General features: G+C 56.1%; 2 protein-coding genes and 1 long non-coding RNA gene across 3 annotated transcripts; 2 read left to right on the forward strand and 1 right to left on the reverse strand.

Annotated features, from left to right (window-relative positions):
- The first annotated feature begins 1,592 nt into the window (after positions 1-1,592).
- Positions 1,593-5,634, forward strand: RDH5 (retinol dehydrogenase 5). Its single transcript, XM_003126254.5, has 5 exons — positions 1,593-1,743; positions 2,558-2,885; positions 3,026-3,284; positions 4,815-4,978; positions 5,252-5,634. The coding sequence occupies exons 2-5, from the start codon at positions 2,576-2,578 to the stop codon at positions 5,473-5,475; spliced, it is 957 nt and encodes a 318-aa protein (XP_003126302.1). The 5' UTR covers positions 1,593-1,743; positions 2,558-2,575; the 3' UTR covers positions 5,476-5,634.
- Positions 5,635-6,992: 1,358 nt separating this feature from the next.
- Positions 6,993-10,444, reverse strand: CD63 (CD63 molecule). Its single transcript, XM_005663878.3, has 8 exons — positions 10,393-10,444; positions 9,718-9,794; positions 8,549-8,737; positions 8,306-8,380; positions 8,108-8,203; positions 7,859-7,996; positions 7,305-7,388; positions 6,993-7,150 (listed from the first exon to the last, which is right to left on the reverse strand). Exons 2-8 carry the CDS (start codon positions 9,781-9,783, stop codon positions 7,085-7,087), a joined length of 714 nt encoding a protein of 237 aa, XP_005663935.1. The 5' UTR covers positions 9,784-9,794; positions 10,393-10,444; the 3' UTR covers positions 6,993-7,084.
- A 101-nt stretch (positions 10,445-10,545) lies between these two features.
- Positions 10,546-11,994, forward strand: LOC102162669 (uncharacterized). Its single transcript, XR_303407.4, has 2 exons — positions 10,546-10,731; positions 11,124-11,994. It is a non-coding gene; the product is annotated as an uncharacterized LOC102162669 (long non-coding RNA).
- Positions 11,995-12,563: the final 569 nt, after the last annotated feature.

The raw sequence follows: 12,563 nt of genomic DNA on the forward strand, positions 1-12,563 counted from the left end.
CTCCTTTCTACATTTTATTGGGACATTTTCTCCTACAATAGGAATTAGGATTGGCGGAGTTCCCGTTGTGGCACAGTGGTTAACAAATCCAATTAGGAACCAAGAGGTTGCGGGTTCGATCCCTGGCCTTGCTCAGTGGGTTAACAATCCGTCATTGCCGTGAGCTGTGGTGTAGGTCGCAGACTCGGCTCGGATCCCATGTTGCTGTGGCTCTGGCGTAGGCTGGCAGCTAAGCTCCGATTAGACCCCTAGCCTGGGTACCTCCATATGCCGGGGAAGCGGCCCAAGAAATGGCAAAAAGACAAAAAAAAAAAAAAAAGGATTGGGACAAGTATGCATTTTGCTTTGATTAGGGGATCTTAGTCATCAAAGCCGATGTCAGATCTCAGCATAATCATGATGATGGGCTTCTGGGTTATTGCCTAGAACAACAGTACTTGCAAAAAGGGCACACTGACCAGAGATTACAACAAACTAGGAAATCTTCACATGCTCATAACTTTTAACCCACAGGCAGTTGTGCCAGGGTGTGTAATCTTTAGCTTATGGGTGATTGTGTTTAGTGTGCAATTAAGCCAGGGAGAAGGACAAGAAAAGACTGCAAGCTCTTCCGTTTTTTGTTTTTTTTTGTTTTTGTCTTTTGTCTTTTCGGGGCCACACCAGCGGCATATGGGGGTTCCCAGGCTAGGGGTCCCATCGGAGCTACAGCTGTAGGCCTACACCACAGCCACAGCAACACCGGATCCTTAACCAACTAAGTGAATCCGGGGACCCAACCCACGTCTTCATGGTTGCTGGTCGGATTCGTTAACCACTGAGCCACAACGGGAACTCCTAAGCTGTTCACTTTTAAAGTATTCATTTCTGGGAGTTCCCGTTGTGGTGCAGCGGAAACGAATCTGACTAGGAACCACGAGGTTGCCGTGACTTGTGGTGTAGGTCGCAGACACAGCTCGAATCTGATGCTGCCGTAGCTGTGGTGTAGGCTGGCAGCTATGGCTCCAGTTGGACCCCTAGCCTGGGAACTTCCATGTGCTGCAGGTGCGGCCCTAAAAAGCAAAAAATAAATAAATATTCATTTCTAAAAAAAAGCATAAGGAATATAACTTTTCTTTTACACTTATGGGTATAAGATTGCCCGTATTATTATGTGTATCCCTTGAGAGGGAACAAGGATGCTGCCCCAAGGCTGTACTGTTGTTTCTTGGCTCTTCTCCTTGTCTCTGCAACCCCTTCTTTCCCTGATTAGCAACGGTCGGAACCTGTCCCTAGGATCTCGGGGAAGATCATGGAGGCTCAAGGAAGCCCATTTCCTAAGAACAGAAATGGACACAGAAAGGCTTTTGTGCCCAGGAGCCCCGCAGGGACTCAGTCCCCAGCAGAGAGGGGCTGATGCCCTCCTGGACAGATCCCTTCTCTTGAGAATCCATGATAAAGGCAGTCGTTAACCCGCTTCCCCCACAAGAAAAGACAACTAAGGAGGGGGCCCGGGCGCTCCTGGTTTGTGCCAAGCCCTGGCTGCAACCCTCAGCCTCTGGTCTTCCCTGGCTCCTCCCCCTGGCCCCTCCCCCACCCTCACCCCACAAGCACTTAATACTTCTGGCACCCAGTCCACCACCTCCCAGAGACTTTAGCCTTGGCTGTAGCTCGTGTGGGGCCCTGGGAAGACTGGGAGCAAAGTTTCTCAAGCGAAGCAAAAGAAGCTTCAGGTGTTGTAGTAGCTGCTTGCCTTCCGCCGAGGAGGTAAGCAGGGTATGGGGAGCTGGGGGGCAATGAGAAGTCGATATTCATGTATTGATAATTCAAAGCCTAAAGCTTTTCACGTGCTGCCTCCCTCTCTATCCCTTTGATCCTGCACCAACTCCCAGGTGGGCGTGCTGGGTTGTTAGCCCCCTTGGTAGATGAGAAAACAGGTTCAAATAGAGCTCGGATGGTGCCTCAGTGGTAACGAACCCAACTAGTATCCATGAGGGTGTGGGTTCGATCCCTGGCCTGGCTCTGTGGGTTAAGGATCGGGCATTGCCATGAGCTGTGGTGTCGCTTGGACTTGGCTCGGATCCCGCGTTCCTGTGGCCGTGGTGTTGGCCGGCGGCTGCAGCTCTGATTCAACCCCTAGCCTGGGAACTTCCATATGCTACTGGTGCAGCCCTAAAAAGACAAAAGGAAATAAAAGAAGAAAGAAAACAGGTTCAGAGACACAGTTCATAGCTGCGCAGCCTCACACAGTAAGTTTGGACCCACTGGGACTAAAATGCAGCTGCCCCGTATATGTTTCCAAAAACAAGTCCCAGCCGGTTTAGCAGGAGGTAAGAGATGACAGAAAACAAGATCCCTCTGTGCTCACAGGACCAGGCTCACCTGGTTTTATTTAAGTTACCCACAGGGTCTGCCTGATGAGCCTCATTCCTTAGATGCGCCATAGCCTGCCAGTTATCGGCCAGACTCGCCATCTGCCCAAACCAGGGACTTCCAGCCAGGGAGGACATGGAGGGCGAGAGCTGGAGGGCCAGATTAATCTGGACAAGGCTTCCTGCCCAGCCTCGGCTGCCACCTGCAGGTCGCCTGGGCTCCAGCTATGTGGCTGCCTCTGCTGCTGGGAGTCTTGCTCTGGGCACTGCTCTGGTTGCTCAGGGACCGGCAGAGCCTGCCCACCAGCGATGCTTTTGTCTTTATCACCGGCTGCGACTCGGGCTTCGGACGGCTTTTGGCACTGAGGCTGGACCAGAGAGGCTTCCGAGTCCTGGCCAGCTGCCTGACCCCCTCTGGAGCCGAAGACCTACAGCGTGTGGCTTCCTCCCGCCTCCACACCACCCTGCTGGATGTCACTGATCCCCAAAGCATCCAGCGGGCAGCCAAGTGGGTGGAAACACATGTTGGGGAAGCAGGTGTGTATGGCCAGGACCCCTGGGAATGGAGGTATGGGGTGTGGGAAGCTCTCGGGGGGAGGAAGAGGCTCAGACCTTGCCAGAGGGGCCGCTGGAATGCCTGCCCTGCGCAGCCACGTGCTTGCCTCATCTCCCCGCAGGGCTTTTTGGTCTGGTGAATAATGCCGGCGTGGCTGGCATCATCGGGCCCACCCCTTGGCAGACACGGGAGGATTTCCAGCAGGTGCTGAATGTGAACACGCTGGGTCCCATCGGGGTCACCCTTGCCCTGCTGCCCCTGCTGCGGCAGGCCCGGGGCCGGGTAGTCAACGTCAGCAGTGTCCTGGGTCGCCTGGCAGCCAATGGAGGAGGCTACTGCGTCTCCAAGTTTGGCGTGGAGGCCTTCTCTGACAGCCTGAGGTGAGGGGAGCAGGGCCCCAGCTCCCACCCAAAAAACTAGCATCTGCCCTGCAGAGCTGATGAAAACACTGCGTGGGGCCATAGCTAAGAAACCGTTTAAGGAGTGCCGGATGTGGCTTCACGGATTACAAACCCGACTAGCATCCGCGAGGACTCAGGTGCGATCCCTGGCCTTGCTCAGTGGGTTAAGGATCCAGTGTTCCCATGAGCTGTGGTGCATGCTGGCGGCTATGGCTCTGATTCGGCCTGGGAACTTCCATATGCTACAGGTGCAGCCCGAAAAAGAGAGCATTTAGGTCTCAGCTTCATAGGTTCAAATCCCAGCCTCTTATCATGTGAGCTTGGTAACCTCAATCAGTTACTTCTGACTAAGCAGGAGGTAAGAGGTGACAGAAAACAAGTCTGCGGCGGGTGGTGGACTGGGTGCCAAAAGCATTAAGTGCTTGTGGGAGGAGGGGGAGGAGAAGCCAGGGAAGACCAGAGGCTGAGGGTTGAAGCCAGGGCTTGGCACAAACCAGGAGCGCCCAGGCCCCCTCCTTAGCTGTTTCTTCCCCAGTTTCTTCCTCCTCTGTTAAATTGGGATGAGACCTGCCCCATGATATGAGTGAAATGAGGAACACGGAGGCCCCCCAACATTGCCCGACGTGTAGAAAATGCCCCCCAAAGCCTGCTGTCATTGATGTTGTTATTAATAATAACAACGACTACATATGATGAGATAATACATTTGCATAACACAATCTCATTTCATTCTCCCCAAAATCCTGTGAGGGTAAGTGGTGATACCCCAAGGCTCACATAACTTACCCAAGACAGCACAGTGGTTAGCGGGAATGCTGCCACATACACCCAGGTCTGTGTACCCACAGAGACTGGATGAGGGTGATGTGGGAACAGGGCCAAGATTTGGAACAGAAATTTGAGTCCCCCAAGCCACACCTTCGTCAACGTCCCTCAGCGAATAACGTCAAAATCCACTTTCGTCCCTATAGTAAGACTTGTGCCATCTGTGCCAGGTATCCCCACCTTCCTCCAGGGAATACCGGTCTACACCCTCCCTGTCCAGCCCTTGGGACTCAACCCTGTGCTTTGGAATCTAGGGAACCTGATTCTTCAAGGTCAGGAGTCGGCAGATTATGGTTCTCAGCCAGATCTTGCCAGCAGCCTACTAGCTGATAATGGATTTTTACATTTTTAAACGGTTACATTATAAATGGTTATATAAGTGCCTACATAATGCCATTGATTTCAGACCTGCAGTGCCAAAAATATTTACTATCTGGCTCTTTAAGGAGTTTGCCGGTAGCTGCTCGAGATGACAGACATTACAAAGGGACACAAGCCTCAGAAACACCTCCTCCCACAGCCCTCCTTGCCCCTCATCCCAGGGCAGTGGGTATCACCTCCTGTCAGGACCCTGCCCCTGGTCTGTGATACTTCCCCATCTTAGCCCCCAGCCAGCCCATGTCTCTGAAGATTCCCTCCTTATAAGGGCAAGAACCCAGAAACCTCTCTCTACCCCCACTCCAGGCGGGACGTGGCTCCTTTTGGGATTCGAGTCTCCATCGTGGAGCCTGGTTTCTTCCAAACCCCTATAACAAACCCGGAAAGTTTGGACAACATCATAAAGACCCGCTGGGCACGGCTGCCTCCAGCCACACAGGCCCTCTATGGGGAGGCCTACCTCACCAAGTGTGAGTAGCTGGGCCCACAAAGGGGTATGTGACAAAGGCCAGTCCTGCACCTGCCTGCTAGGTGCAGGGTGGGCAGGGCAGGCAGGGAGGGGGTGAGGGCAAACGGGATGCCTTAGAACACCCAGGCCATGTGCAACCTGCCCCCTCCCCATGCTGGGGAAGAGATTAGGCGCCCCTCTCACCTCTGCTGGGCAACAAGCCCCAGGGTCCAGAAGTAGGGCCTGAGGCGCGCTGGGACAGGGGCACTGATTACGATCGTCCACTGGGCCGCAGACCTGAGACTGCAGCATCATTTCATGAACCTGCTCTCTGACCTGGACCTGACCAAAGTGAGCAGGTGCCTGGAGCATGCCCTGACTGCCCGTCACCCCAGAACCCGCTACAGCCCAGGCTGGGATGCCAAGCTACTCTGGCTGCCAGCCTCCTACCTGCCAGCCAGCCTGGTGGATGCTGTGTTCACCTGGATCCTTCCCAAGCCTGCTCAGGCAGTCTACTGAAGCCATCCCTCCAGCAAGAGATTGTTGTTTAAGACAGGACTTTATTTCTGCCGCCACTCCCCTCCACCACCACCACCACCCTGGTGCCCTGGTACTGCCTGGTGTCTGGCGCAAGATTGGCACTCAATAAATGAGTATTGTTCAAAACAAAACAAAAAACACGGAGTTCCTGTCGTGGCACAGTGGTTAACGAATCCGACTAGGAACCATGAGGTTTCGGGTTCGATCCCTGGCCTTGCTCAGTGGGTTAACGATCTGGCGTTGCCCTGAGCTGTGGAGTAGGTTGCAGACGCGGCTCGGATCCTGCGTTGCTGTGGCTCTGGCGTAGGCTGGCAGCTCCAGCTCCAATTAGACCCCTAGCCTGGGAACCTCCATATGCCGGGGCAGTGGCCCAAGAAAATGGCAAGACAAAAAAAAAAAAACACTGTAGGAGTTCCCGCGTCGTGGCGCAGTGGTTAACGAATCCGACCAGGAACCATGAGGTTGTAGGTTTGATCCCTGGCCTTGCTCAGTGGGTTAACGATCCGGCGTTGCCGTGAGCTGTGGTGTAGGTTGCAGACGCGGCTCGGATCCCGCGTTGCTGTGGCTCTGGCGTAGGCCGGTGGCTACAGCTCCGATTCAACCCCTAGCCTGGGAACCTCCATATGCCGCGGGAGCGGCCCAAGAAATAGCAACAACAACAACAACAAAAAAAAGACAAAAGACAAAAAAAAAAACACTGTAGGTGGGCAGAAATGAAGGTGCCCGGTGAAGATGACCCCATTTAATTCCTAACCTAGGCTGACATAGCCCAGGGTCTCTGACCTGTCTAGTACCTGCACAACAACTAGCACCCACTGGGGGGCGCAAGAGGACTGTCTCGCGTCTGTGATCTTTGAAGCTGCAACTGGAGGGATGACCACCAGAGGGCACTGTTGGATGTTTATTTTCTACGTGGAGTAAGATGCAAATTCAGCATTTGAAGTGGGAATGGGTCAGGGCCAAGATGGATGGTTTCCATGGGGCTAAAAAAGGCGATGCTTTCTTAAATTCTTCCATTACCTAATGTACATCAAGAAGGATAGACGCTGTCCACACAGGTTTAAAAGCAACTTGTCACCACCCTGAGAAGAGCCAGATGCCCTCGAGGGTGGGTGAGGCAGGGAGCTGCTGAGCTCGAGGTGTGCAGAGGCCCAGGGAGATGTCCACAGGTGGGCGTGGGCTGACCTCTCCCAGGTAGGACCTTTGTGGGGAATCCCTTTGACTTAGGAGATAGCTTCGAGAATCCTTTAGCACTGAGCCTGGCAGCACTAGACTAGGAGACAGGGAGGGCAGCGGACTTTAGCCCCCTCGGGATCCCCACTTGCACTGGCAGCCCCACCAACACTTTCAGCAAAGTCCTCCTTTCCCAACACCCCCAAGAGGGGCCTGACTTTCCCAAAGGTACTAACAGAACAAGGTCCCAAAGGACAGGAACACAGATCAGGAGAGGAAAGGAATAAGGTATCACTCTTGAAGACAAACAGACACGCTCTCTCTTTTCGGTCTGAAAAAATAATCCGTTTAATTGAAAAACCTGGAGTATACTAGCCCACTCTCCTGGATGAGGGGGCTGAAGAGACCAGACCCCCTACATCACCTCGTAGCCACTTCGGATGCTCTTCACAAGGCAGCAAGCAAAGACAATACCCAGGACCTAGAAGGAAAGTTAGAGGTGGGGGTGAAGAGGAGCCAGAGAGGCGAGGGACCCCAGACCCAGCCCAGAGACCCCAGACACAACCAGGCCAGTACCTCCAGCTCTGCACCCTCCCACTGCCCCATGTTCCCAGATACCCACGGGCACCTCTCACCTCCACAAAGGCAATGCCCAGGGCTGCTGCAGCTGCCACCAGCACATTGCTCCTCAGCCAGCTCCCAATCTTTTCCACACAGCCCTGAAGAAGGGGCAAGCACACAAGACAAGAACCCTATCAGAAACTTCCCTAACAAGGAGATGCTGCTGAATAGCATTGAGAACTATGTCTAGATACTCATGTTGCAACAGAAGAAAGAGTGGGGGAAAAACTGTAATTGCAATGTATACATGTAAGGATAACCTGACCCCCTTGCTGTACAGTGGGAAAATAAAAAAAATAAATAAATAAATAAATAAAGAGCTAGCACAAAAGACAGTAGGTAAAAGATTAAAAAAAAAAAAGAAAAAGAAACTTCCCTAGACCGGCTATCTCTTCCCCACCCTCTGTACCTTTCACCCCACCCCTGGCACTGCCAGGTTCCCTCCCCATCCCTGACCCTCAATCCCCAAGGGCCCCGACCCTCTCCACCTCCAGCCCTGGTCCCTCTGGCCCCCCTCAAACATATGCCAGGTTCCCCACGTCCACTACTATCTCAGCCTCCTCCCTACCTCATTATGAATCTCCTTCACGTTGAAATTAACTCCACAGTGCTGAGTGACATTGACACAGCAGGAGTCCGGGACTCGCTTGGGTGACAGCAGGATCTTCTCCCAGTCTGTGTAGTTAGCTGCCCCGCAGCACTTAAACTAGGGGAGAGGAAAGACACAGGGAAAAGGCTGCTAAGTGAGCCCCCATCTTCACCATGGAGATGAGCACCTTCTTACCCCATTCCTCCTGCTCCCAGCAACCCCACTCACATCTTCCTGCATCCTGTCCAGGATCAATGCTGTGTGGTTGTTTTTTGGATAATTCTGCATCTGCTGCTGGAAGTCCTTATTAAATTCTGCCTTCACCTGGGAGTAGAGAGGAGCTGTGTTGAAGCCAGAATTCGGGGCACCTGGGTCCCAGAGTAGCCGGGCCTCTGAGACGAGGCCCTCCCCTTAGTCCCTGCTTACCTTGTCTCTAAACACATAGCCAGCAATGGCGGCTGCCACCTCCACCAGCATGATAAGGGACAGGAAGATGGCAAACTGCGGGCGCAAAGGACGAGAGTCAGGTTTGGCGTCTGGGCAAGGGGGGGCCTGCCATTCTCAGGAACATTCACAGAAGTTTCCTTCACCCACCCACCCTCCCAAGCCCTCTCCAGAGGAACGCCCTTCCAGGAGGGCCAGGCCCCGTGCTGGCCCACCGCCACTCACTGTGACCATAAGACAGTAGTTCTCCTTGCAGGTCCCACAGCAGCCCACAAAGGCCACCAGGAAGAGGAAGGCACCCACTGCGATGATGACCACAGGCAACAGGGAGCCAGGGGTGGCCCCCTGGGTAATGGTCTGATTTAGCACGAGCTGGACCCAGATCCCCACGGCGATCAGTCCCACGGCACAGGCCTGCGGGGAGGACAGAGCAGGACTGAGAGGCCGCACAACCCATCAGCCCTCCAAGGTGGAGGGCGCGATGGACCCGGGACACAGACCAGAACCCCACTCCAGAGACGGATTCTCACACCTCCAGGGGACCTAACTGTGGGGGAGAAGGGTGAGCCATCCTTGCCAGGGAGGGCTGGGAAACTGTTCAAGGCTCTCAGAGAAGGCAGTCAGAAGGAACCACACCTTCCACAACCCGCTCCTCACCAAGGCAAAAAGAGAAGTTCCCAGAAAGCCTTGACCCCAGGGCACAAATTCCCAACAAAGAGAAGTGCTTCCTGTGAGCCTCTTCCTATGGGCCTCCAGGGCTCCCAGAACTGCCCTCTCACTGTCCTCCAGTGCCCACCACATCCTCACCAGCTGTGACTAGGGTTCCTGGGGCCCACTAGGGTTCCTCAGGACTCGGGTTCCTCAGGCCCACTAGGCCAGGGAGGAGAAGGGAGGAGGAAGCGGGGTAAGGGTGACCTGCCCCTCCCTGGACAAACAATCCTCTCTCAAGCCGGGGGCCCAGGGCAGGAGCCATCTAGGTGGACAGAGCCCTCTCCAACCCCCAAGCAGGAAGGAGGGGGTATGAGGGAATGGAGAGGAAGGGGGGGTGGAGGGTGCGGAGGGGCACCCCGTGGTGATAGCATCAAGCCGTTGGCGGGTTGCCCCACTGCCCCATATCACAAGAGGTTGGGTCACCAGACAGGAAAGGCAAGGAGGGATTACGGGGAGGGTGCTAGGCACCCAGGCCGGCCATTCTCGATCCCAAACAGTCTCAAAGATCCCTGCTTTGAGCTGGAGGAGGCGATGGCCGCGCTGCCCTCGGCCGTTAGCCGGGAGTTCCTTCCACATCTGCTCTCCAGCTGCCTTCCTTCTTGACCCCTCAGCCCTCAGCACTCCCGAGCCAGTTCTCCCCGCACCCTGCCAGCGCGCCCCCATCGTCCCCGCTCCCCACTCACGCAAAAGGCCAGCAGAAGAACGTAGAGCAAGAACTTGACACATCTCATTCCTCCTTCCACCGCCATGGCTGCCTGGCCTGGGGCACAGGGGAGGGCAGGGGGATTAGAACCGGTCGAAGGGGTATCCGGGCTTCGGAGCGCCCTGCCGGCCCTCGAGACCTCCCCTGCGCGGCCCCCATTCCCGGCCCCTCCCACCCGGAAACCCGCGGTCAGATCCACGTCTCCCAGCCCCCTCTTCTCCCTGCAGGAGAGGGGTGGGGGCGCCCGTCGCCCAGCCCGGACCCCGCCCCGCCGCGTCCCTGGCCCCGGACTGATCCAAGGGCGCCCGCTGGGGCCAGGGCTGGACGCCCACCCTGGGCCCGCCAGCCCCCAGGTGTTAAACACCCCCTCCCCACCCAACCAGCCCCCCAAAATTGTCCTCAGCTCTAGCCCGATCCCCAGGCCACTTTCCCCTGGGCTCTGACCACCGCCAAAAATAAGTGCGTCCCGCGCTCCGCATCCCACCCCTCCCGGGCCTCCGGAACTTTCCAAAGTTGCAAAGTTGCGAGGGCCTCGGGAGCAGCGGGGGAGCGAAGCCGATCTTCAGAGGCCCGGAGCGAGGCCCTGAGCGGGGAGCGGCTGGCGATTCCCCCCAACACCCCGACGCCAGAGCCGGAGCGGGCTCCGCGGCCTCACCTGGGCTCCCCGAGGCTGTGCGCTGCACTCCCGCCGCGGCTCAGGGGCTCTCTAGCTGCGCCCCCCGGCTCCGGCCCCGCCCGGCGCGCGGCCCCGCCCCGGCTCCATCCGCAGCCCCCTCCCCCGCCGAGTAGCCGCCAGCCTCCCTCATGTGACGCGAGAACAGCTGCGGCCTGAGTCACCCGGCCTGCAGGAGGAAGGCCGAGACCCCGGCCGGGTCAAGGCCACGTGGCCCCTGCCTGGAAGACGGCGCCCACCCCCCGCAAAGGGAGGGCACCAAGGGCAAGACCCCGGGGTGCCTGGGTTCTCCTGGCTTCCCCAGCCCCGTGCCAACTCGGGGTAGGAGAGGGGGACCAGGCGCCGCCTGCTTTTCTTTGGCTCAGGCAAACGGGGGAGACGTGTGAGAGCTAAAGGAGGGATGAGCGGCCCAGAGGAACCCTCTGTGCACCCAGCCCGGGCGGCGGAGCTGAGGCGAGGGGACAAGATGGTCTTCAAGAGGCCTCCTCATCCTCCACCCAGAGCCCACTCCCTTCCTCTCGCTCCAACTCTGTTCCAGCCCCTCACCCCTTCCCCGAGTCAGTAGAGGGCGCTGTTGGGTCCCTGGGATCGGGTGGGTCGCGAATAAACACTTTTAGAAAGTCCCTGGCTTCACATCCTGGGGGTCCCCCACCATTCTAGAAGGGGTGTTCCTTCCCTCCGCTCCCTTTGTTAGTCTATTCTCCATTTTGTAGGATTCCGGAGGAGTGAGCGGAGAAATAGAGGAAGCCTTTCCCAGGACATCCCACCCCGTCAGTCATGATGCGTCATGAATGAGGTCCCTCCCTCCACTCCCGGATCAGCCTGTTACCCGGGAGGCGTGCCGAGGACACTTAGGCGAGCACAGCACGTATTCCCTGCATTTTCCTCGCCTGTCCTGGACAGCCCAGGGGCAAAGCCTGGAGAGGACTGGAAGGTGAGGGGGGGGTGGGCTCCAGCTGCCTCCTTCCGGGCGGGCCACGGTGGTTCCCAGAAGAAACTGTGTGAACGGGGCAAGGACGGAACCAGCCACCACACCGCTGCCCGCCCAGCCTGAACCCACCCCTTGCGTTTTTCTGGTCCTGCCTGAAGAACCATTTCCTGAGCTGTGGTGTGTGTACACAAAGAAGGAAGGAAACTTTAAGAGCAAAAGGAAGGCGCACTGGGCTGGGCTGGGCTGAGAACCAGTTTCCAGGATCACTATCTTCAAGCGAAACACACCAAGCCCCTTCTGGACATTGCTCCCCAGTTATCACCTGCAGGCAGGCTGGGGAGGAGGAGCCAAGACTCCGAAGAAAGGAGTATTCCTCTGTTTCTGCCAGGCATGTGCTGGGCACAGGGCCAGCGAGGTGAGGAAGTTGATGGCCCTGTCCTCTGCCAGCAGGCAGAACCAAGCCCACACTGTGAATAGACGCAGAAACCCCTGGTGGCAGCTGGACTAGCTCAGAGGGAGGGGCAGGAGGTGCCGATGCCCCAGAGGGAAAAAGAAAAAGATTTCACAGAGGTGGGTGGTGCTCTCCCAGGGGAGCTTGGCGAATAAAAGGGCAAGCATCAGTTCCAGGGCCAAGGAAAGGGCCAGGTGTAAAAGAGGAGTCGTTTTGTTTATTTATTTATTTATTTTTAATTTTTGTCTTTTCAGGCATACGGAAGGTCCCAGGCTAGGGGTTGAGTCAGAGACAGCCACAGCAACGCCAGATCCTAGCGGTGTCTGCAACCTACACCACAGCTCACGGCAAGGCCAGATCCTTCACCCACTGAGCCGAGCGAGGACTGGGATTGAACCGCATCCTCATAACTAGTTGGGTTCATTACTGCTGGACCACAATGGGAACTTCCAAAAAAGGAGTAGTTTTAAAAGTCCATGGCAGGGAGTTCCCACTGTGGCTCAGTGGGTTAACAAACCTAACTAGTAACCATGAGAATGTGGGTTTGATCCCTGGCATTGCTCGGTGGGTTAAGGAGCCGGCGTGGCCTTGAGTTGTGCGAATGTAGCCCTAAAAAGCAAAAACACAAACTCTTTTTTAATTTAAAAATAAAGTCCATGGCAGATTGGGATTGGCCAGCTGCCTCACAGGGCTGGGGAAGGATGTGGTGACAGATGGACGGGAGGGAAGCTGGTCTGAAGTCAAATTGAGAAACTTTAGGAGTTAGCATCG

Source organism: Sus scrofa, chromosome 5 (assembly GCF_054392235.1).
Source record: "Sus scrofa isolate SSC_HxYL_T2T_F1_AM1 chromosome 5, Sscrofa_HxYL_maternal_Yorkshire_Landrace_v2.0, whole genome shotgun sequence".
NCBI lineage: Eukaryota > Metazoa > Chordata > Mammalia > Artiodactyla > Suidae > Sus > Sus scrofa.

Excerpts from the sequence above, each read along its gene's own strand:
- RDH5 (XM_003126254.5), top strand. The coding sequence starts at position 2,576 with ATGTGGCTGCCTCTGCTGCTGGGAGTCTTGCTCTGGGCACTGCTCTGG. Across the intron at positions 2,886-3,025 it reads AACACATGTTGGGGAAGCAG|GGCTTTTTGGTCTGGTGAAT; the intron begins GTGTGTATGGCC and ends ATCTCCCCGCAG. Across the intron at positions 4,979-5,251 it reads GGAGGCCTACCTCACCAAGT|ACCTGAGACTGCAGCATCAT; the intron begins GTGAGTAGCTGG and ends ACTGGGCCGCAG.
- CD63 (XM_005663878.3), bottom strand. The coding sequence starts at position 9,783 with ATGGCGGTGGAAGGAGGAATGAGATGTGTCAAGTTCTTGCTCTACGTT. Across the intron at positions 7,997-8,107 it reads TGGACAGGATGCAGGAAGAT|TTTAAGTGCTGCGGGGCAGC; the intron begins GTGAGTGGGGTT and ends CCTCTCCCCTAG. Across the intron at positions 7,151-7,304 it reads TGGGCATTGCCTTTGTGGAG|GTCCTGGGTATTGTCTTTGC; the intron begins GTGAGAGGTGCC and ends CTTTCCTTCTAG.